The sequence below is a fragment of the Aquila chrysaetos genome, chromosome 1 (assembly GCF_900496995.4).
Source record: "Aquila chrysaetos chrysaetos chromosome 1, bAquChr1.4, whole genome shotgun sequence".
In the NCBI taxonomy this organism is placed as follows: domain Eukaryota; kingdom Metazoa; phylum Chordata; class Aves; order Accipitriformes; family Accipitridae; genus Aquila; species Aquila chrysaetos.
This window is the reverse complement of record NC_044004.1, coordinates 39,793,138-39,816,242: the sequence shown is the minus strand read 5'-3', so window position 1 is coordinate 39,816,242 and position 23,105 is coordinate 39,793,138. Positions and strand designations below refer to the sequence as shown.

Below are 23,105 nucleotides of genomic sequence, written 5' to 3'. Positions count from 1 at the left end.
ACGTATTTCAGAGTCAGCCTGGAAAGAATGCAAAGGGTGAAATTAAGAAACTTCCCATTCATCTAACATATGAAAGTTTTTTCCACACAGAGCTCCGAAATCACCATTTCTAACCAATAAAACCCTCTGACTTTTACAACACAATTGTCAAAGATTTTTCCCTATCCTACTAGAAAAAAAACCCAACAAAACATCAGTAACAGGAACTCCCTAAACAACTGGCACACTTTGAAGTTGCTATTGCTTTTATTTCACAGACCACCACCTGTCACTGTAAACGTATCAGCTAATCACACCAAGAGAGTATTGCACCAGCAGGTGTATTTACCTACGTTGATTCCAACTGTCGGGGGGGAAAAAAGAAGAGAATGAAAACACAGCAAATATCATTAAATGCACAAACATCTAAAAATGTTTGCTGCCTGACTCAGCAGCTTAAACAATAATAACATAGCTAGTCATAAAATCCTGAGATTCTGCCACATCTGCTCCACGGACATTTCAGTAATGTTCTTTTGCTGTAAATTTAATTTAACTGATGTGGAGGAATGAACAGATCCCCCAGTGAGAACATTTGTAGTTCAGTGCTTCACGTACACACACTACTTGCGTATTAGAACTTGCATATAGTAAATTTATCACTGATGTTTCCTCACACACACAGACTACAGATAATAGAACTGAAATCCTGCACATATTCTGTTTCAAAACAAGAAGGAACAGAGTTGTTAATGAGTTACAACAGTCATGCAATAACTGAACCCAAACAACAAATGCTAAAAGAAGAATTTCTAAGTTAAAAAGCAATCAGCAAAACTGTTGTTTATACCCTGTGGAAAGATAATAGATTCACTCCAGTTTATATAGTATTACTTGTAGATTCCATCTGGAAGACCAACATTGAATTCTCTAAAAATCTGAATTATTCCTGATTGAGGTAGTTACAGATGAAAAGACATATTTCAGCAGTAACCTACAAACAGTGAAATGACAGGGGAGTTTTCTTCAATAAGAGCATACAAAACATTGTCAGGGTTCACACAGATTGCTTTATTAAAGAACAATTCAGTGGCATACAAAAACATGGCATAGTTGGCTTTCTTAGAGCACTGAGCTAAGATTCTTCTTCTGTCTACATTGGGTGAAGCAATAATTTTGTAAGAAGTTTTAGAAATAGAAAAAAGCAGGCTAGCTAGAAGCTAATGAACTTAAAACACAGTTGGACCCATAACTTTACAGACAGGAAGCATTCAACTGTACCACTAACTTGCAAATACTCATATTCTGTACAGGGTTTTTTTCTGCATTTTGTAGTAAAAGTTTGAAAGTAAAAACTTAAAAATACAAAATTCCTTGAAATCATAAACCGTAAGATTATTTTTTTTTTTTTTACAACCACAGCAGAAACTGTCATAGAGTTTTTGCTTACTTTTGGCAAGGGTTTGTACCTGTAAAAAGCTTTCTTAAAAAAAGCTCATGTGTCTGCTAAGCATAAAACAGCACTACTACTAACAACTTTTAAAGAAATACTTTTAATACAAAATATTGAGCAAATTATTTTTTTAATTCAGAATTCTGTCCATAACATCAGAACAGCACATGTATGAATATTATAATTTAATATACTGTCAAATTAACAATATATTAAAATAGTTTACACAAACTAACCCTTTCATTTACAGTAACTAATTCAGCATGACAAAGCAACCTACATTTTTAAACCACATGTATTAGTACATATGTCTCATGGAGATGAGTTAACTATGCAGTAACTTAGTGACTTCAGGTACAGTGTTACAGAACACTCATGATCTTTCAGCATGAGCACTCACACAGCCTCTAGAGGCGTACACTAGCTAGTACAGAGTGGCATAAGCACACTAGAAAGCAAGCCATGGATGTTCCCAACCTCCCTCAAAAATGAATCCTGGTGGATTCAGCTGCAGCAGTTTGAGATATTACCACTCAGCTGGCAGTACCAAATCTTCTATGTTCACAATCCACAACGCTATCTCCAAAGTAACAATCATTGGGATTTATTAATCTATTTGCACTTGACTGCCTGAGTTATGTGAAGATACAGCAGCCGTGGCAGAAGGGTTGTAGGCAGGACAGGTAGAAAACTTATCTTAAACCAGTGCAGATATATTCAGTAAGAGCTTCTTTGACTACAGCTTGTTGTGGCCTATAGTGAACTCTGTGCTATGAGATGCTCTAAAGATCCAGTGACAGAAGTGAATCGCCAAATAAATTACATTGTTGATGAAGTTCAACAGCAGGCCATTAAAGATGACTATTCTAGTTTGAATGTTTTTTTCTAACCTTCAGAGATACCAACTCAGAACATAAGGCAACAATCATTCTAAAGCACAACACACAAGCATCTCAACAACCTTACTTATAAATGATACACTAAGGTGTGCTTTTATTACCCAACAATTTTATTCAAGTAGACAATGAATAATTAAAGTATTTATGACAAGACATGCTCATTTTACTTGCTCCCCCTTTTAACTTTTCCTAGCTCAAGTTTAGCAAAGATTCAATCAGATGATCAGCAAGCCACCAAGTTAAGAAAATGATCAAACAGATCTTCAAATACCTGTGGAACAATCCTCAAGATGCTGAAATTCTATTACAAATGAATCCTGGTATCTCTAGACACAGAAAGATAAAGTGACAAACCCAGCTTTGTCAGCTGTAGGTAATTGTCATGCTTTAGGTACGCAACTGGTCCTTTGCAGGGGTAGATGTGCTACAGGAAAGGGCAAGCGTACAGCATATTAGCGACAAGGAAATCACTGTGATTAAGATTCATAACTTAACTTCCACTACAAAAAAAGGTGACAGGAAGATTTCCACCTGTCTTCACATCCAGTTAGAATCAATGCCATACTCCTTGAAGGCTTGTACTAGCAGGGATGTTTCAATGTCCTTTCTATTCAAATGTATTCTCAGCTGTTGTGAAACAAGTTAGAAAGGTCCACAAGGAGAGGCTCCTTATGTCTTAAAGGTTTCAAATCTTCTCCACTACTCTTCAACACCGTTTCCTTGCTTGTCAGCATGTGCATGCAATTTTCAAGACAAAAGAAAACCTGGGCTAAATCTTAGAAAGACAAAATAAGTCTCACATGTAGAGGCAGAGCCCCTCCCGCTCCCTGCCCTTTATTCTAGATTTCTCCCAAGTATGTTTTTAAATGGCAAAGCGAAAGTCCAGTTCAATGGTTACTACTCATCACTTTTGGTTACTTAGTTCTTATGAAAACAGACAGACTATAAGAGCCATTAGATGCTTGGTCTCTTTGCATGCGTATGACCACCTGTCCACTTTATGAGCTCTCTTTAAAAGTTTTTTTCCAGTGACCAAAGCTCTACTTTCCCCAAAAAGCAGCTGAAACTTAGCTTTACTTGGAAGTAAATATACAACAGATAACTTTTTGTGATATTTAGAGCCACAGTTTCATTGTCAGGTTTGCAAAAGTTTAAAAATTGAGTTGGGATGTAAGGTAATGCCTACTAAATTCATGACTTAAGAGACCTCAGTAGTGAAGCACATCGATTTCAGCCACTTCACTTAGATGTAGATTTTTAAACAGAGATGAATTGCCTATGCTAACTGTGAAAGTGTCAGCACTAATTATAATTTTGCAACTACGTTCACTTCCCTTAAACTACATAGATTCAGTTTTTTAAACCTCACTCTAGATTATAGTACCAGCCTACAATCATTTAGAAATAAGTTACCAAGATAATTACATTAGGAAACTACAGATTAAGTTTAGCTGCACTACACAAAGCCATAATAAAGTAGAAGATATTAAAAACAGTGAAGTAGTAGCTGCACCATCAACGCACCTTTGTACTTGTTCACATGATTATGCAACACTGAAAATGAACGACCATTTTAAAAAGTAACACCTAGGGAACCTTAGTGCTTTCCTCCTCTAAGTTTAGATGTTAACAGGACAAAAGAAATTAAATGCAATCTACTACTTGCTCAGTTGGCTGACTTAGCAAAGGGCTAGAAACCATGAAGCGAAACTGCGTGAATCCTGGAATTTTATTACATGCAGCACCTAGGAAAGGAAAAAAAAAAAAAAAAAAAGTGTAATTTGCTACATTTAGGATTAGCGTCTTTGTCATTGTACCTTACCATCTAAAGACCCAGTTACTAATTCTACTTCAATGGTATAATTATTCTTTTACAATCTGTTTAACCCAAGACATCTTGAAAATATTTAATTTTTAAGTAAAAATACAGTGCTACTGACTGCTGTAGTGCAATTAATGCCTTTATAATACAATTCAAAACAGTAATCTAAGTTAGGAAAACCTCTCTCCCTCTTTCAATCCTGATTAACTTAATGAGTTCCTCGAACACTAATCTCTTAAACACAGAACTATGGGAAATAAGAGATCAAAGAACAGCAATAAGCAGTCTAACTAAATAAGCCATGTTGATTAGCAAATTGTATTTCCTACTGATCTAAGAGTTCACTAATGAGATGCCTGGCACAATGACTGATCCTGGATTGCTTTGAAGCTATGCTTAACATTCACATTCTCCCTGCCTTATGCCATATCTAGGGGAGGCATAAGCATCTTTTTTAAAACCTTCAAATTAATCATACACAGTCCAGGAAAACACATGAAGGTTGTAAATATTTTTGATTTTTTACTAAGACTTGCATAAATTTTGTGAAAGTCTAAGACACTAAAATGCACAGGAAAAATTAAAGTATCTCAAGTCCACACTAGGACACAGTTGCCCTGCTAACCAGCATTTGATATTATGAATGGCCAGTATTGCTGCAGTGTTCAAAAAATAATTAAAAACTTCTGCTTTAAAACCCACCTTTGGTTTTGTACTTCTGTGACCTAGTTAGAGTCAACAAGCTTTGTCTGTTAAGCAAAATACATACCATAACTTCCAGTTGTATTGGCACATATAACAGCACCAAAGAACTTTGGAACATACTTCTGGATTCTGGAAATAACTTTCTGACAGGCTACTGTTGGGTCTGTTCCCATCCTCATATACTCCACAGCTTGATAACTGAAAAAAAAAAACCAAACCAACGCCACACCCAGACAGTTAGCCATACTCAGGTTATATATTCTAAAATACCATTCAGACACCTTGGTTTCTTTGAATAATGGAAACAAATGATAAATAATCTTTAGCCAAACTTGATATTGGCAATTATTACTAAAGTTCTACATGAAAAGTAATTAGAAACAGGACTAAAAGGGACTGCAAGATGTCATCTATGTAATCTATCATTCTAAGGCAGGACCAAGCCTGGGATAACTCTGATCATTTGCAGTAGAAGAGGCTAAGCAACAGATCTGTTAAAGAACTACAAAGAAGCAGTTAAAGAGTTAGTGGCTTTTATTTTGCATTACATGATTACATTTGAAAAGCAGTAATAACTTTTAATGTCAAAAAGGCCAATGTCAAGATAATTTTTTGAAGAAAATTGACCTCCAATATTACATTACTGATAAATTACTGATTTCGGTAAGCATTAAAGATCTTTCAGAAAAAACTTGAGTTTCTGAAAACCTCAAAATTGACACATTATTTCATGAATATGAAGGTACAATGTTTTGATCAAGACTTTGAGCCACTTTCAAACTTTTTTGCAAGCCAATTTAAAAAAAATCTTACTCTAAATGAAAGAGTAATCAAAATGAACTTCCTTTGTATCTACACTATCATTAGACAAATGACTATATTGGCATTGCTTGAGATGAATCAGTTGCATTTCCAAAACGTCCTCAGAGGCAAAAAAATTACTCTTGTTGTCATTTTCTTTCAGAACCTGAAGATTAAAAGATAACATGTAATATAACTTACAAGCAAACACCACTAGATTTTGTTTTGATGAAAGATGCATATACCAAGACCAAGCCACTCTTGTTACACTACGACTCATCCACAGATAGCATTAACTATACATGTTCTCGAAGTACCACAGAACTTTCCTTGCATTTTGAGACTCCCTGTTATCTTTCATCTATTCTAACAATCAAATAGGTTCAAGTTATCTAAAGATAACTATCTGAATATAAAGCTATATTTCACAGGGGTTTCTTCACTAATAAAAATTCAGTAAGATGTTACTATCTCAAAGGTGGCAGACAGAAAATACTAGCAATTTTGCCCTTTATTTGACACTTCCTTCACTTCTGGCAGGTCAATTCTATTCCTTGTTTTCATGTGGGAGTATCTAAATGACATGGAATTAGGAAAGATCTGTATCTACAAGGAACCTCTGATTAACCACCTAGCCTGAGTTGTTTTCTAAAACCCGCTAGTGCCAACACAAAATGTTTTAAGCATTACAGCCAAATCCTTCAGGCTGCTAAACTGTAATGTAAGCTTTTATTGATTAACCTCATAGTGGAGCTCAACTCGCTACTACTGTTGGTATCTGATACCTCAGGATAATTCATGAAGTTGCCAATTGCCTTGTATTTCAAGACTGGCTTGCGACAGCTTGAAACTCATTGAGGACATTTGCAAATATGCAACAGCTAGTAGGCATTCATAGCTGCTAGAGTTTCAAAAAAAAGCACTTGAGTAACATGAAGGTCACTGCTATATTTTCCTTCAAGCATCAGTGCCCATTATGTTCAGCACAGACTTCCATAACTCATTCCCGCTGAGACTGACCCACAAGAATGACTGTCAAGACTCAGTGATGAGAACAGCCATATTTTACACAGGTTATGCAACCACAACAACAGCACTAAAACACCTCTTCCAGTTTCAAATTAGATGCAATTTCATAGGATTGTTACAGTGACACCTCCCCACCCTCCTGAGTAATCTGAGCCTCAACCCTTATCCTTTCTACAATTTATAACACTAATTTCCCACAAAACAAAACACTTTGAAGGAGAAAGCTAATCAGTTCTGTTAAAAAGCATGCAGGCTGGGAATATACTCATTACTGCTGCCTGTTTGCTCACAGCTTAGCAGTATTAAGGGATCTGTCATCAAGATATTTAAGAAGTCACTTCTTTTAAGACAGATCATAAGGATGACTTGATTCTGTTACTATTCTTTCCCCTTCCATTCATTCCTTTACTCCCACTTCAGCAGCCAGTAAGTCAGACTGTCTTTTTAATCAATTACTTCATTTGCTGAGTTCACATTTTGCTAGAGAAAGCTAGTGAAGCCTGCCCTAAGGACAAACCTGGGTAAGAACCGCATCATGATGTCACCATCCCCAGTGGCTGCAGCTCCTCCAGCTGTACTATCCGCATAGGATCCTGCTCCAGCTATCGGAGAATCTCCTACACGGCTGTAGTGAACAATGGAAAAAAAGAAAAACTGGAAACTACAGAAAACTGTAATTTACGAATTCCGGTAGGATTGCATTAAGATAATAGGTCTTGGCCTGATATTGGCATGCTCTTATGACTTGGGCACACTTTTAACTTTGTCAACCTTACTGCCTCCAGCTGGGTTAGTGTTAAACCCACAGGAGAACAGAACAGGTAAAGAGGCCACTCCACTGCAGTCAGAAGTCTTGTCTTAAAACTACCAATAAAAGTGATCTGTGATAACCTGACTGACCTGAGGCTTAATCCACCTCCAATGCACAAGTGGGTTTTATTACACTGACTATAGTTAGGGCAGTAAGGTTTAGCCAGTAGGCAACAGTAAGCAGCTGGGGACATTAGTACATTCAGTAACTTGTTGCTAAATCTAGAAGTTGTCTGACTTGGTTGACAGACAAGATTCCTAACTGGGTAGAAAAAAAACCTCAAAGACGAAATACAGGCCTGGGGCTCTGATTCTATGTACATTGCTTTGGAGACTGTGCACCTCTCCGGAATGCTCATTTGTCTCTGGTGCCTTGCTTTACAAGCTGCCTCACAACTGTGCCAGTTGTTTGTGTCTCTGTATGGTGAATTAAGCCCGCTGAAAAAAAGCATTCCCTCAACAAACACAAATCATCTTGCAACTGAATCAGTTTCTCAGTATTAGGATTTATAGCAGTCCCCAGAAATAAGCAAGGCCATTTTGTGATAGGAAATGAGATTGGAAAAAAAGCTTTTTTGTAAACCAGACATACCAACCCTGGAATTTTGTGGACTGCGCCATTAGTAGATGTCCCAGAAGCAACAGTTCCGCTCCCACCAATTACAACCATACCTAAAATTTTCAATAGGGATGAAGCATTCAGAAACACTCCTAACAATTTTGTTAAATTGGCACTATGGTTATCAAACAGAACCACGACACGCAGACTATTAAAGTTACTGATATCCTGAAACACAGAAAAATTGTACTCTCATAGAAAACAAGTTCTTTGTAAAACACATTTGGAAACTTTTTGGGTGTATTACAAGAACTCAGAATGGAATCTAAAACAGTGACTGCCACATTGTTCAGAGCTGTATGTTACTGCTGCCAAAGCAGCCACTGTCTCCTGATAGACACCTATGTTAACTAGTAGACAAGAAGTACCTGGTGTCATCACATCCTGCATCAGTACCACCAGAACAACAAATTTTGGAAATTATAAATGGTGCTTAAGGGAGATTAAAAAAAAAAAAGTCAGAAGGATGAGCTTGTATTTGGCAGAAGGTGAAATACTGCCTACCAAAGTAACAAGAATTACATGACAGGCAATCAAATGTGTGGATGAGCCTACCCCTTGCTACTTTTGTGCTGATAAGGAAGCCACTGCCTCATTAGAGAAGCTCAGATTGGCACTTGGAACAGGATTTGGGATGAGCTGCTTCTCCATAAAGCAAGACTTCATCTTGTCAAGATGGCAAAAATTGTTGCTAGCATCAAACTCCAGTACAAAGTGAGAGCCAAAAAGCAGAATTCAAATTCTCTGATCTCACTAAGCAGTACCTCCTTCTCATAGGAAAGTCTCCTGACCAGTAGAAGCTAAAAGCATAGAGGCACTGACTCTATGGCCACCATTACCCTCTGCAAAAAGACTGGAAGGGCATCAGTTCCTACCAACTTCCTAAATGCATTCTAAATGAAGACCCTTCTCAAAATGTGTTAGTCGAGGAGATATTTCATACATAAAACAAACAATGGGGTGGGACAACTTGAAGTACAAATATAAGCGCCATCATTTACTGTACATCCCAGTAAAGAAAGCTACCTACCAACTTCAGAATTTGGTAGGTTGCCTGACTTCTGTAGAACATTAATTGGTTATTAGTAGGGTGGACTGAAAGCAAAGAAGATTCATACTGCAACAACTTGTTAATTCTTGGTATTGCAAATACTGTCAGGCAGAAAGTTCTGAACTGCTAAACTGAAAAATCCAGACTAAACCAAAAAGTGCAAGTTTTAAGACTACAAAGTATAAAGCTTTGAAAGACATGAATCTGTAACTGCTCCAGTCCTTTGTCTGATCTGCTCATTAATCAGCTTATAGGCTTAGCAATTAACAGTCCTCAATCAGTAAACTCTTAGAAATCTCTGGGGACTACTACTGCTAACCTGTTTTAAACATAGTAGTTTCTTTAGAAATGTATTGATTTAGTCAAAAGCCAGAATAGAAGAAAAATGAAAGTAAGCTTTATTTTGTAAGTTTAAGGACTGTTTGACAAACATTGCTTTTGGTTGGCAACAGGACTAACTGTTTACTCATTTCTTCCACCACTGCAAAGGCTTTTAAGTTGGTCTGACAGCTACAGGGAAGACTTGACCTAAGTTAACCATAATCAAGATAAAAATAATTATTTTTTAACCTTGATCAGTTTTCTAAGCATCCATAGCTGCCCAAGCAATTATGCCAAGATATCTGAGGGAAAAGCAGTAGGGCAATTAACAAATAGCTAAGGCCAAAAAATGAAGCAAGTAGCTGTGCAGCCAGTGCACTGGAAAAAAACCCAAAAACCAAATCCTACTTTTAGGTGCTCTGTCCTAACATGTAAGTAACACAATCTTGAAACCACTATAAATAGAAAATAATGCCTATATGAAATACTTTTCTTTAAAATCAGTATGATTTAATCTGTAGGAGAATGAGGGAAAAAACCCCAAATCATCAGAGTTACCAAAGGTTGTTACCAATAGTATCATGATTATGAACACTTCTTTGTGAGATGGTCTGTTCTTCTTTACAAGTTACTTTTTCAGGCCGTTTGTATGGTCCACAGGATTTTGAAGAGTCTGGTACCACATTCTGTAATTATTTTGTTATTTGCATGAATAATGTATTATGCTTCATTACAGATAAACTTAAATACTACAATCAATACCTATAACCTACTACACACGTATCAGATGCCCAATACTTAAATTATACAGCTGTATGGAAATCCCGCAAGTTGTTTTGCTTAAAGAATGAAGACTGACTTCTGGTATTATATGGTAAAAAGTTTTTCTTACTAGAAAGTTATATTGTTCAAATTAAAGATTCTCTTTTGCTCAACTGACTGGTCAAAAAAAGCTCATCTTCAGCAAAATGAAGAAAATTTTCAATCTAAAAAAATCAACCAGATGAACTGAGCTTGTTTTACTGTCACATCAAGATATTACATCAAGTCAGTATCATAGTCAAGATATTTTCCCAAATGAAAAACAGAATATGTACTGAATTAAAATGGTTCAGCAATGCAATATTTCATATCCAAGAAACAATAAAGACAGTGTACAAACAGGTAGAAATCTGCAACACCAATCCCAAAACAAAAAAAACCAACTCACCACAATAGGCAAGTTTAACACAGACAGCTGCACTAATGTGATGTGTTCACAGGTCTGCATAAAGCCACTCTATTTAAGAACCTTAATTGCTACTGTAAGATTTTCTTTCAGAAATTTATATATGCATCAAAAATACATACACTACTTCAGTTTCAGAAGTCCTGCTCAAATTTAGAGGTAAAAAATTTCCCCCACTAAAATGCTACTGCAGCAATGTCAAAACCAGCAGGATCTAAGAAATAAGAGCTAGACATATACTCTTCCCAAATCTACCAAATGCTTGGTAATTCCAAGTTTGTTCTGTTTAATAAGCAAAACTTTTTTTTCTTCTTCACATGTAAAGCACAACTTCAACATAAGCTGAAAGGAAGAGGCAATGCTGCATTACTGACTTTCTAAACCCCCAGTTCACCACCACCACTGCACTGTACCTTCCAGTAGTTTGGCTGACAGCTTTGATTAAGCCACTTCGAATACACCGAAAGAGATTTTTGGGTAGTTAAATCTTCATATGGAAACCCCATTCTTACAGCAAACAGGGAGGCTTTAAAAGCAACAAAAAAACAAAACTATTAATTTATTCACACTTTCATACATTTTATGATAATGCATTCATGTAATGTTATCTAGAAATCAAGAAATTCTACATTATGTATGGAGATAAGAAGTATTTCTTCAGAGAGCAGTATCAGCCATTATAGTGATATACAACTGCAGTAACAGACTCTCCTTTCACTGGCAATATCAAATTTCCTCAATTCACTGTAACTATGTTAATACATACAAGTTTCACCACTGAAAAAGAAACAAATTCAAATCTGTTAAACAACTGGACACAAATAACAGAGCAAGAGTGGTCTGGGCTCTGTGTGTCACAGAAATGTTTGCATAAGTGATATAAATAATAGTATATTTTCCTTATAAAGCTAATCTTTTATGAAATGTAAGTAACAGTGGCACAACATTTGCCACTAAACCACCGGTATTTGCAGAAATCAATCCACCATCTTACATCGTATTACACTTCTTCCTTGCAGCTTTAAAAGTGACTGCTTCCTTGTTTTCAAAATTAATACAGTAAGTGTCAAGGGAGCAAAAGAAATACCAAAACAAGCAATGAAAGAATGCTGCACTCCTAAAAACGGCTTTTATAGTTAGGAAAAGGGAAAAGAAAAAAGATCAACTGTTCTCTCATCTTTTAGTTGTAGATACCTTTGATATTACCTAGTAACAGATACTGTTGCTAGATTCAGATGCTTGAACAATTTATATTACCAATCCTTGATAATAATGTCACTACAGGACACAGCTGAACAAGAGTTAAGAAAAGCCTTCAATTATTTCTGGACTTTTCTGTGTTTTCCTTAAAAATTGACACAATTAAAGTCTCTGCACTCAGAGGAAAAGAAAACTGACAGCTTCAATTAAACAAATATTTATTTTCCCATTTCTAGAACAAACAGGCAGGGGTTTTTGTAGTGGGTTTGGGGTTTTTTTGTTGGGTTTTTTTGTTTGTTTTTGTTAAGGTAAAATTGTGCTTGTGCCTGTTTGTCAATCATTCTTTCATGACTTCTGAAGCCTTGTTTTTATTCCAGGAAGCAGAGTTGGTCATTTTTACTCTCTGAACTTTTTACTTGGATTATTGGTCTAAGCATTGCTAGGACAAAAAGGGAAAAGGTCAAGCACACTGTGATTATGAAACTTTCCTATCTGAGACAAACCTGAAAATTTCTTGGCAGATGATAACCAAAAGTAATTTTTTTTTCCTCATTTGTAATCATTCTGCACTGAATGTCCCTCACCAGACTCAGTTCTACATTGATGTACATGGCCTTTATTGCTAGTTTTCTAAGACTTGTCCTGAAGAAATTAGGCAATGAAGGGAGAAAGCAGTTCTTTTAACAGTGTAAGAACTGATCAGTGTTGTTATCTCTAACTGTTCAACAAAAGCTACACCAAGGGCAAGAAGTAGGAAGCAGGGAACTACAGGCTAGTCAGCCTCACCTCGATCACTGAGAAGATGATGGAACAACTAACCCTGAAAACCATTTCCAAGCACATGAAGGACAAGAAGGTGATTGGGAATAGCAAGCATGGCTTCACAAAAGGTAACTCATGCTTGATCAGCCTGCTAACCATCTATGATGAAATAACTGGCTTGGTAGATGAGACAAGAGCAGTGGATATTGTTTACCTTGACTTCCATAAGGCTTTTGACACTGTCCCCCATAAGATCCACATAGAGAAGTTGATTAACTCACTGTCTGCTCATCCAGCCAATACATGGACTAAAAACTGGCTGAAGGCCTGAGCTCAGAGGGCAGTGATCAGTGGTATGAAGTCTAGTTAGAGCCAGTAACCAGAGTGTACCACTAGGGTCAATATTGGGTCCAGTAACGTTCAATATCTTAGTTAATCACCTGGATGATGGGGCAGAGTATATGTACCCTCAGCAAATTTTGCAGATGATACAAAACTGGGAGAAGTGGCTGAAGCACCAGGGGGTTATACTGGCATCTAGAGTGATCTCGACAGGCTGAAGAAATGGGCTGATAGGAACCTCATGCAGTTCAACGAAAAGAAGTGCAAAGTCCTGCACCTGGGGAGGAACAACCCCATGTACCACTACATGCTGGGGCCACCCAGGGGGAAAGCAGCTTGGCAGAAGACCTGGGTCCGGTGGGCAGCAAGCTGAATGTCAGCCAGCAATGTGCCCTTGCAGCAAAGGCAGATAACAGGTTAAGCTCCAGATCAGGAGTGCTGCCAGCAGGTCAAGGGAGGTGATCCTTCCCCTCTACTCAGCACTGGAGAGGTCACACCTGGAGTGAGGCATCCAGTTCTGGGCTCTCCAGTACAAGAGAGACATGGACATACTGCAGAGAGTCCAGCAAAGGGCCACAAAGGTCATTAAGGGACTGGAGCATCTCTCCTATGAGGAAAGGCTGAGAGCTGGGGCTGTTCAGCCTGGAGAAGAAAACGCTCAGGGGGGGATCTCATCAGTGTATAAAAATATCTGAAGGGAGGGTGTAAAGAAGACCAAGCCAGACCTTTTTCAGTGGTGCCCAGTGACAGGACAAGAGGCAACGGGCACAAACTGAAACACAGGAGGTTCCCTGTGAGCAGCAGGAAACGCTTCTTCACTCTCAGGGTGAACAAATTGCTCAGAGGTTGTGGAGTCCCACTCCTTGGAGATACTAAAAAACTGTCTGGACACCAGCTCTAGGGGGCTCTGCTTGAGCAGGGGGCTAAGACCAGAAGACCTGAAGTCCGTCCCAACCTCAACCATTCTGTGATTCTGTAATACCACCTCCTCCTTAAGTTCTCTATGTACCAGAAGGTTTAAAATACCTAAACTTCAATTTTTTTGAGTCAAAGTAAGCAGAACTGTGAGGACTATTCAGGTGTCATGGCACTAACAGAATACATCAGTGTTTTTAACACTGAAGAGGAAAATGTCATCTTACCTTCATTAAAACTTTACTGCCAGGAACAATGTACAGGTCACACATTTAAAAATGATCAACTGAAAATTAATGTGTGCCACAGCTTGCCTCCTCTGGTGTCAACCACTCATAGAACTGAAATTTTAGGAGGCAGGCAGACTTTCCTGGATTATATCACTAAATATACTCAAATAAAAGTGCAATTTAGTTATTGGGGAAAAAAAATAAGGAATCTCAGCAATTTTGTGTCTTGAATAAAGAAAGCCTGCAGAGTTTATATACATTTATATGAAAAGGTTTTACTATTTTAGCTAGCTTTTCTAGTGAAAATGTAAATATTTTTCTTTAGAAAAGAAACTGTCACTTCTCTCATATGCTGATTTGAAGGTTCAAATGTGTTCTTCCGAAGCTATAGCCCTATTTAATCTTTATCAATCTTCACGTGGTAAAGACAACTACAGCTTCCTTTATCCATGTTCATATTTCCACAGAAAATACATTCCTTCACAAGAAATACTATTCTTTCTCATTTTCTCCACTGCTTTGATTCATTCACTAACATTTATTACCATCTCCAATTTTTACTCAGATATATCTTCAGCTCTTCTGTCTGTCTTTTGCCACTACTGCTAGACAGTGTATTCTGAGGAAGTTCTCACTGACATCAAGGACTCAACATAACAGCCTTGTCCATATGACTCCATTATGCAAAGAATGAAATCCTTAGGCTGGAAAATACATTTTATCAGCACTTTAATTCTTCTGCTTCTTCATCTTCCTTATCTTTTTTGCTCATTCTACCAATCAAAAGTTAAAAATATTTTGATAACTACCAATGACCGGGAAAGGAGTATTATGAGCATTTCTTCCTCCTCTATTTAACACCTGACCAATTTCTTTTTCAGCATCACTTGTGAAATCTCTCTTACCAAAGCCACTTGTAATCTAATCATGGCCAACTGCTTGAATTAAATAGAATCTGCAAACGTCTCTCTCTTTTTTTCAGACCTTGTCAAACACTGTCCTCACCTTCCCGTATTGCCTATTTTACTCCATCAAAAAACTGCTGTTGCACTTATTTCTCTATCATTCTGTACACATTAATTCCTTCAAGATTCCTTTTATCTTTTCTTATCAGTTTCAAAGCACTTGACTCACCCTTAATGCTCAGATGTCAATTTCCACACTTATCTCCACATTTCTTTCTGAGCAGGCACATACATTTTAGAAGTCCTTAACTATGAGCCAAGTAACCTTCCACTCAGTATTCATATACCTCCCTGGAATGTACATCTCTCTTGAAACCAGTATTATTCTAACAGTAGCAGCTCGTATCTTAAAAGGTCAACTATTCCTTGAGTTTGCCATCACTCTTTTGTTGTGACTAGGAGTACAGCCCCTAATGTAATTTTCTACATTCAAGTTCTCACTAATATTTTTATGAAATATTATTAATTGTGCTCAATATATATACTAAAATAGTTAAATGTAACTGTGGTGTCTATTAATTCTGTCATTCCTTAGAAAAAGTTATTCCATGGTTTCAAATGAAGTATTTACATCTAACAGCTTCTACAGTGTCTTGTATCAAATCATCTTTGATACCTCTGATATCAGTGATAATAGCAAAGCCTTGGGATTACAAGTTAATATTTGTAGTTAAATTAGTGGAAAGACCATAAAATTGTATTTTTCTTGTCATGTGCAAATAATGGAATTATACCAATTCATACACATGTAATAAGAGAGTAAACACTTCTGAACTATTTGACTAGATTCATTTGATCATCAGGGAATTCCTCCACCTATATTACCAAGATTAACATATGGCAATTTTAACCGGAAGCGTTTTAAGAAAAGCGTATGACTTGGAAACAGTTAAAGGAATAATTACCTGAGTCTCCCACTAATAATGTATGCTTAGTGTATTCAATGACCTTTCGCGCTACACCAATTGCATTTTTTACATGCCTGAGATCCGCAACTGCCCCAACTTCCATAGTGTTGCTGGAAACAAGAAATATTTCAATCTTATTAAAAATACAAGAATAACTGTATCTTTTTTTTATTAGACAAAATCTGTTCTTCCCTAAATTAGAAAGCTTCCTCCTTTAACATATTGCTTTAATTGTTCTATGCCATAGACAGAAGGCATCACACTAGTAGGGAAAAACTTCATACCTATACTGTTTCCTTTCACAGGCATGGGGATGTTGCTCAAGTAACAATAACTCCATCCACAGTAATATTTTCAGTAGAGTAACTATTTTGTTACATAAACTCATAACGTGAACCAAACACTTGCAATTACTTTTTAACCAGAACAGCTTTAAATGGTACATAAAGTATAGAAGACAATTGCTCCAGAAGTTAAATATTTATGGAATGAATCTAAAGGGAAAGCTTACAATGCTATAAACCATCTGCTCTGCAACTGCTATATCTAGAGCTGGATTACTGCACTACATGTAAAGATTCAATAACAAACAAGCTTAGCTACTCTTCCACCAATCAGATAAGTATTTTTCCTAGTTCCGCAAGTTAACATACAACTTGTCCCATAGTCAGCCCTAAACCAACATCTCTGTAAAAACCCTTACATTAAAGTGTGCTAAAAATTACAGGGATCATTCTTTTCTCCATGCAGTTTTCTTACCCATCCATAATCATTGCGTCCAGTGTTGTTTCTCCACTTTCATCTGGGCTTCCTCCATATCCCACACTCCCATCGCACTGGTCAATCTCACACTGACCACAGCCTCTCTCAACCGCGTCCAGCTCAGAACCTCCCAACTGTAATACTCTCCAAGCTATAATGAACAAAAATAATTAAATGTCACCAGTGAAAACAGTCTCCACTACTGCTTTAAAGAACATTTTAAAGATGGACATGATGAAGAGGCAGTATATAAGTGGATAAAAAAATAAACTGTAACTTATAGGTGAAATAAAGTCAAAATATAAATACATTCAAAAGACTGTAAAGCAGTACTTTTCTAAATACTGTTTTTCTTGCATATCTGATCAGTGTTTCTTACTGAGAAATGAAGCTTTTTTTCTGACTGGGAAGCTATTATTTACTAACAATCATTACAACTTCTATATATTAAATAACCTCCTCTGCACAGAACCAACCAGTACTTTATCACTGTTTATTTAAAGCCTTTTGGGGGGAGGGAGAGGCAAAACTTCTATCTCAAAACAAACAAACAAAAAAACACCCCCAAAAACCCCAAGACATTTATAACAAGCAGCCCTCAAAAGCTTCCTATGAGAATACTAAGTATCCAGCTGCAGAATAAAAAAAAAAAATCTAAGACACAGCGATCTAAAAGAGCTAAACCTACATCAATAACTACATAAGAACAAAAAGAAAGTGGAAACAATATAAAAGAAATTACAGTCTCCACCTTCTCTTGCTCAACCCTTAGTCTTCTATTCTTCAGGATCTACCTCATGGTGCAGTTTTGTAAGACATTACAGACATGCCAAACGACACGACTTGAATAAACTGGGCCTGAAGGCTTGGCACATATAATATTTCACAAGGTTGGACCTCAGGCAAGATTTTCCAAGATGCCTGAGCTTGCTGCCATTGACAGCTGCAATTCTGCTTCCTCCTCCTTGTGCTGGCTCTGGTGCTCCATCATCTGCCAGATCCAGCACAGGGGAGGCAGCAGAAGCATGCAGCCCGGCTCTTTTTGGCAGAGCTATTATTACACCATCTCAACCATCTCAAGAAGCCTCATCTTCACAAATGCTGCATGCAACTGCATGAAACTGCCTGCACCAAGGAAAAAGTAAGACTTGACACCTAGCATCCAACTCCACACGTTTGTCTTTATAATAAACTTCAGCGTGAGGAGTACTGCTCCAATTCCTATTACCTTTATTGCTGTGAACAGCCTTAACACAAGCTTTCAAAAGCTGCAAAGCAAGGGCCTCACAGTTTTCATGACTGTATTTCAGTTCTGACCTATACAAGGCTTTATAGGTAACCCATTTCACTAGCAAGGCTTCCCTAATAAGGGGTTATTTACAACCCGACTATGCTAAAATAGCCTATGAGCCTTTTAAAATCAGTATCCACAACTAATTTATGTTGCCATGGGAGAACTTGCCTTGACATATCACTAAACACTGGGCTCCAAAAATATAATATTCAGAACTATCTAAATCTTTGGGGGCAAAAATGAATCTCTGAAGGGCACCATTAAAAACAAGCCACCATTGCAAACAGGCCAAGAGTGTAAACCACACTACTAGCAAAAGAATGTTTTTACTCTAGCTTTTCCACAGCTCATAAACACCTCCCACCTCCACCCCCCCCCCTTTTTTTTTTTTTTTTGTTTAAACGCATTTCTCCCAACCTTGAAAGTTAAACCATTTGCTTGCAGGCTGTCGGGCAACAGCAGGGCTCAGCGACAGAGCGCCATCAACGCAAAAGCAAGCTCAGGGGCTTGGCCCCTTCCCATACGAAGGTAACCTGGCACCCCGACGCCCGGCCCGGGGCCAAGCTCCCCCGAGACCCGGCGCAGGCCCTTTCCGAGCTCGCCGAGAGGCACTTCACGCGGTCTCCCCGCCGGTACCGTGGCTCGCTCTGAGCCGTGAGGGGAGCAGAGCCGGAAGCAGGGAGCCCGGCCCGGCTGCAGTCACAGCCGTTTAACGGAAGCACGGTCACAGCCCACTTCTTGCCACACCTACGCGCCGTCACGCCTAAGAGACTTATTTTGTTGTTAAGCCAAAACCCCCGAGCCCCCCGCCGGCCCCTCAGCAGGAGGAGGGAGCACCGAGCGATCGGCACGGCACGGCACGGCACGGCACGGCACGGCACGGCACGGCACGGCACGGCACGGCACGGCCCCCCGCCGGGGCACCTGTCTCTGCGGCCTTCCTAAACGCCCAGGTGTTGATGACTACGGGCAGGGCGGCGGCTGAGGCGGCGCCCACCAGCTGAAACACAACAAGCAAGAGAGGCGCGACCATCGTCCACCGCCGGCCCCCACCGCCTCCCGCCGCCATGGCCGCCCGGCCCGGCCCGGCCCCCACCGCGCCGGCACTAACCAGGCGGCTGCGGCGGCGCATGCGCACACAACCCTGCCGCGGCGGAGCGATACGGCCTCGGGCGGTTGTAGACCGCAGCGGAGGGCGCTGCCCGCCGCGGGGGAGTGTACGGGAGGGCGCCCCTCAGTGCTGTCCCGCGTCCGGAGGTGGGGGCCGGCCGTCGGCTTCCTGAGGAACGTGTTTGAGGCAAGGAAAAGCCTAAATGCCTCCTAGCAAAGGCCAAGGCCCAGGGCAGATTAAAATACAGTTTATGTTTATTGTGCGTCTGGATGTGGTGTTAAAGCCAGCCTCCTTGCGCGGCGGTCCCCATCCGTTGATGAAATTACCGGTGCTGGAGTGGAACGGGGCTGTGTGGTGGGCGCCAGCTGAGACCCAGAGCCGGGGCGGCCCTGCGGCTGGCGGCAGGGCTGCGGGGTGGGGGCACGCCACATAAAGTGTGTTCAAAAGCAGTCCCCACGGGTGCTCATGAGATTCACATCCCGCGTCTTTACATGCCGCCTTGTTAACGTGTATGTTTTTGTCAAAAGTGTCTTAACGGCATAGAGATGTTTCTGCAAGGGGTGCGTTTTGGGATCTACTACAGCGGATAGCTTACGGAAGAATTTGTAAAAAGCTTTGCTTTATAGAAATCATAAAATGTATAATGAGTAATTTCTTATTTCTGCCCTTGGGGTTGAAGCTTTTCATATAAGCCGTTAGCAATAGTTTAAAGCTATTTGACATGTTGCCATAGTAGTCTGACTGTTTTCAGGTCTGTGGGCTCGCCTGCTGTCAGCGTAGTGCACCGATCTGTGTTCAGGCCTGATTACGTTGAAGCAGTCGCTGATCATCAACCAGCTATTGTTTCTGAACAGCGTGAAAAAAGGTGGGTTCTGCTTCTACCAGAGGAAGTGGATATAAAATATACTGGTGGTTGTTTGTTTTTTGTTTTGTTGTTTTTTTTTTACTTTTTCAGCTCATTCTCATTATTGCTTTTCAGTATATGATGCGCCAAACTCAATTACACTTTACCAGCAATGTCGCTGGTCTTGTATTTGTAGTAAGAGGAGATACTTAGACCTCATGTGTGACAAGCTCAAGCTTGTAGGCATGCATAAATTGTAAGTGTACCCAAGCTGGTTTAAAAAGCCTGAAGCAATATTATTTTTATTATAACAAAATGATCCACAGACTTTGGAATTAAATGGTTGTCACAAAAGAAATGTATTATCCTTTATTACAGAAGTCACAAAATAATAAAATACAATATTGGGTTTGACTTTAGTAATAGCATGGTCTTGATTTCAGCCAGTTCCCAAAAGCAAAACTACAAGAAGTCTGGAGAAACATTTACTCAGGTGAATACTGTTAGCTGATTTATTCCTGATATTACTGTTCTTATTTCTGTCACGTATTTCTGTGTAAAGCTGCTAGGGAAGGGAAGGGAAAAGGGCCAAAATTCAGATCTGAATTAATGTTAGCTGAAGGAAAACAGAGGAAAATATTTTCAGGAAAGTAATTTAGTAATAAGGGAAAAGGAAAATATAATCAAACATGTTCCTAAAATTGATACATTAATGATATTTTTCAAATACTGTTTTCTTTTAGCCAGATAAAATGGACCATTATGAAAGAAAAACACTTTGATATGGGTGTCATTCAACTAAAAGTATTGACTGTGATGGTTGCATCTGCAGGCTGAGCCTGCACAGCTGTGGAGAGAATATTTTGTATGACTTGAAACAGCATACCATTATGCTTTGAGGCCCATGTAGAAATTCAGTTGGTTTGATTTCTGTGGTATGCTGTCTAACTAGCATTCAAATGTGAATGACTTACTGCTAGAAATAAATGCAATGATGAATCCATGCTTTACTGTATACAATGTTATTTAATATCATATTTTTTTATGCTGTGAAAAAACTCACAAAGTAGACACTGCTCTCAGATACAGTCTGTAAAATCAACAGCAAGGTTGATATAACTCTGGTTTTACGTGCTGAAAGCTGAGCAGTATCTGTCCAGAACAACTCTGCAGCATTCATCTGGGCTCTTGATTTGCCTTCTGTCTCTGATATAAAGTATTTTAAAATTGGTCTTTGAATTTAAAACTTGTTTGTATTTTCATAAAAATTAGGTGTTGTTTTATATCAGTTCTTCCTACATCAGCAGTGAAAATGCACCTGTTTGTCCCTCAATACTTACTGTTATCGTAGAGACTGTAGCTAAGATAAGTGGTGACACCAGTAGACTTTTGTCTCTGTGGCTGTGACAGAAAAGGACTTAACTGCAAGGTTCAAGCAAACGACTTGAACTTCGCTTGCAGACTTAACTGCAAGGTTCAAGCAAAAGACTTATTTGAACTTCACTTACAGACTTCACACGCCACTATTGCAGGTTTTACAGATACAATGGAGGAATGCACTATTGCAATTTTTTAAGGCAAGAGTAGTACATTATTACAACCACAAGCGATTCACAGACAACCACAAACGCATTTACAAACTTAAAGCATAAACAATATTCGCTTACCCCTCCAGGTAAGGGCTCTCAATCCCAGGGAAGTTACCTTGACCGGCATCCCAATCAGGGGTGTGTGTGTGTGTTTCCTTCGCAAGCCAACTGTATAGTTGGAGAAGTGACTCCCCCCTTTCCAACATGAATCTTAGAGTTTTTATCCCCTGACTTGTGGAATGGTGTGTATGACTACGTCTGAGTGGATTATGATATAGGCCTAAATGGATTATGTATATCTGAGTGGAGTTTTCCCTTATCTTTCCTTTGTTGGTCTGTGATTGTTTGAATACACAACATTGTCATTTGAAACTGAAGCTGAAACCCTCCAGGTTTTGGGGTTTTTTTGTTTGTTTGTTTACCTTGCTTCCTCAGCAACTAAATAGTGTTGGATTGAGACTCAGGGCATACTATTTGCTAAGGGATTTCAAGGCTCAGTTCAGGTTTTGGTTCTTTGAATGGTGCAGCCACTGCCCTGTTTACTTTAGGGTTTATCAGACAACCCAGGGCTAAGCTGTCTACACAGCTCCCCGTGAGTCGTCTCCGCAGAGAAACAGGGCCTCAAGGCAACCCAAGGCTGGGTCACTTTTGTAACCCCCCATGAGTCGCCTGTGTGCACTAGACATGGTGAAACTTGTTTGTGAACTATGAGCCGGACAATCCACACAATCCACCCCGTGACCTAAGTCACAATTCAACCACGTGCATGCCATCATCAACCGATGTATTGGTATAAGTCTCATCTGTGTGTTTTAGTAGAGTTAGGTATTCCTCAATTTCTGGGTGAGCCCTTACCTCAGAGATAGATTTTCCAATCATTTGCTTTACACAACTAACGGCAATGCATACTACAATAATAGAAATTATAATAACAATCAGTGTTTGTAACAAGTTAACAATCCATCCAGAAAATACCCATCCTATCCTACCAAAAATATTTCCCAGCTAGGTGTCCTTCATTTGGTCCTGCAGTTCATGAGTAACTTCGACTATCTTCTTCATCTTCTGGAAGTTTTCCCGAAGAGGTAGTGACACATTAGGAATTGTGACACAACATTCTTCTTGTTCATGGTTTGCTTTCAAGTATCTGCACACCCTTTGTTCTTTGAGTAATATCATATCCAGTGCAAGTCGATTTTGAAGTGCGACTTTTGAGGCAGTTTTTGTACTTGTGTATCTAGCAATTCAAAATTGGCTTTAGTGAGGTCTGCCAAAGCTTCCACTTGTGCAGTTAAATTGGACAGCAAAATTCTAGTTTTAAGGTGACCTATTCCTAGCCCAAAGAATCCTTCGGCCCATACCACTAATTTCTGGGATACAGTCCAATCGGTGTTGTTTGTACTTCGTTTGGTATGGGGATGCCACAGTCCTTGAGAGATAAATTTCTCAGAGTAATAAGAAGGACA

The 23,105-nt window shown here is 39.0% G+C and overlaps 1 protein-coding gene across 1 annotated transcript; it reads right to left on the bottom strand.

The window, feature by feature from the left end:
• Positions 1 to 1,029: 1,029 nt before the first annotated feature.
• Positions 1,030 to 19,227, bottom strand: AGA (aspartylglucosaminidase). The gene is made up of 9 exons (XM_030012634.2): positions 19,020 to 19,227; positions 16,799 to 16,952; positions 16,037 to 16,149; positions 11,131 to 11,243; positions 10,061 to 10,175; positions 8,095 to 8,170; positions 7,206 to 7,313; positions 4,923 to 5,056; positions 1,030 to 4,076 (listed from the first exon to the last, which is right to left on the bottom strand). The coding sequence occupies exons 1-9, from the start codon at positions 19,225 to 19,227 to the stop codon at positions 3,976 to 3,978; spliced, it is 1,122 nt and encodes a 373-aa protein (XP_029868494.2). The 3' UTR covers positions 1,030 to 3,975.
• Between the last annotated feature and the right edge of the window lie 3,878 nt (positions 19,228 to 23,105).

Excerpts from the sequence above, each read along its gene's own strand:
- AGA (XM_030012634.2), bottom strand. The coding sequence starts at position 19,227 with ATGCGCCGCCGCAGCCGCCTGGTTAGTGCCGGCGCGGTGGGGGCCGGG. Across the intron at positions 16,953-19,019 it reads TAGGAAGGCCGCAGAGACAG|CTTGGAGAGTATTACAGTTG; the intron begins GTGCCCCGGCGG and ends TGTTCATTATAG. Across the intron at positions 7,314-8,094 it reads GCAGTCCACAAAATTCCAGG|CCGTGTAGGAGATTCTCCGA; the intron begins GTTGGTATGTCT and ends TGTTCACTACAG.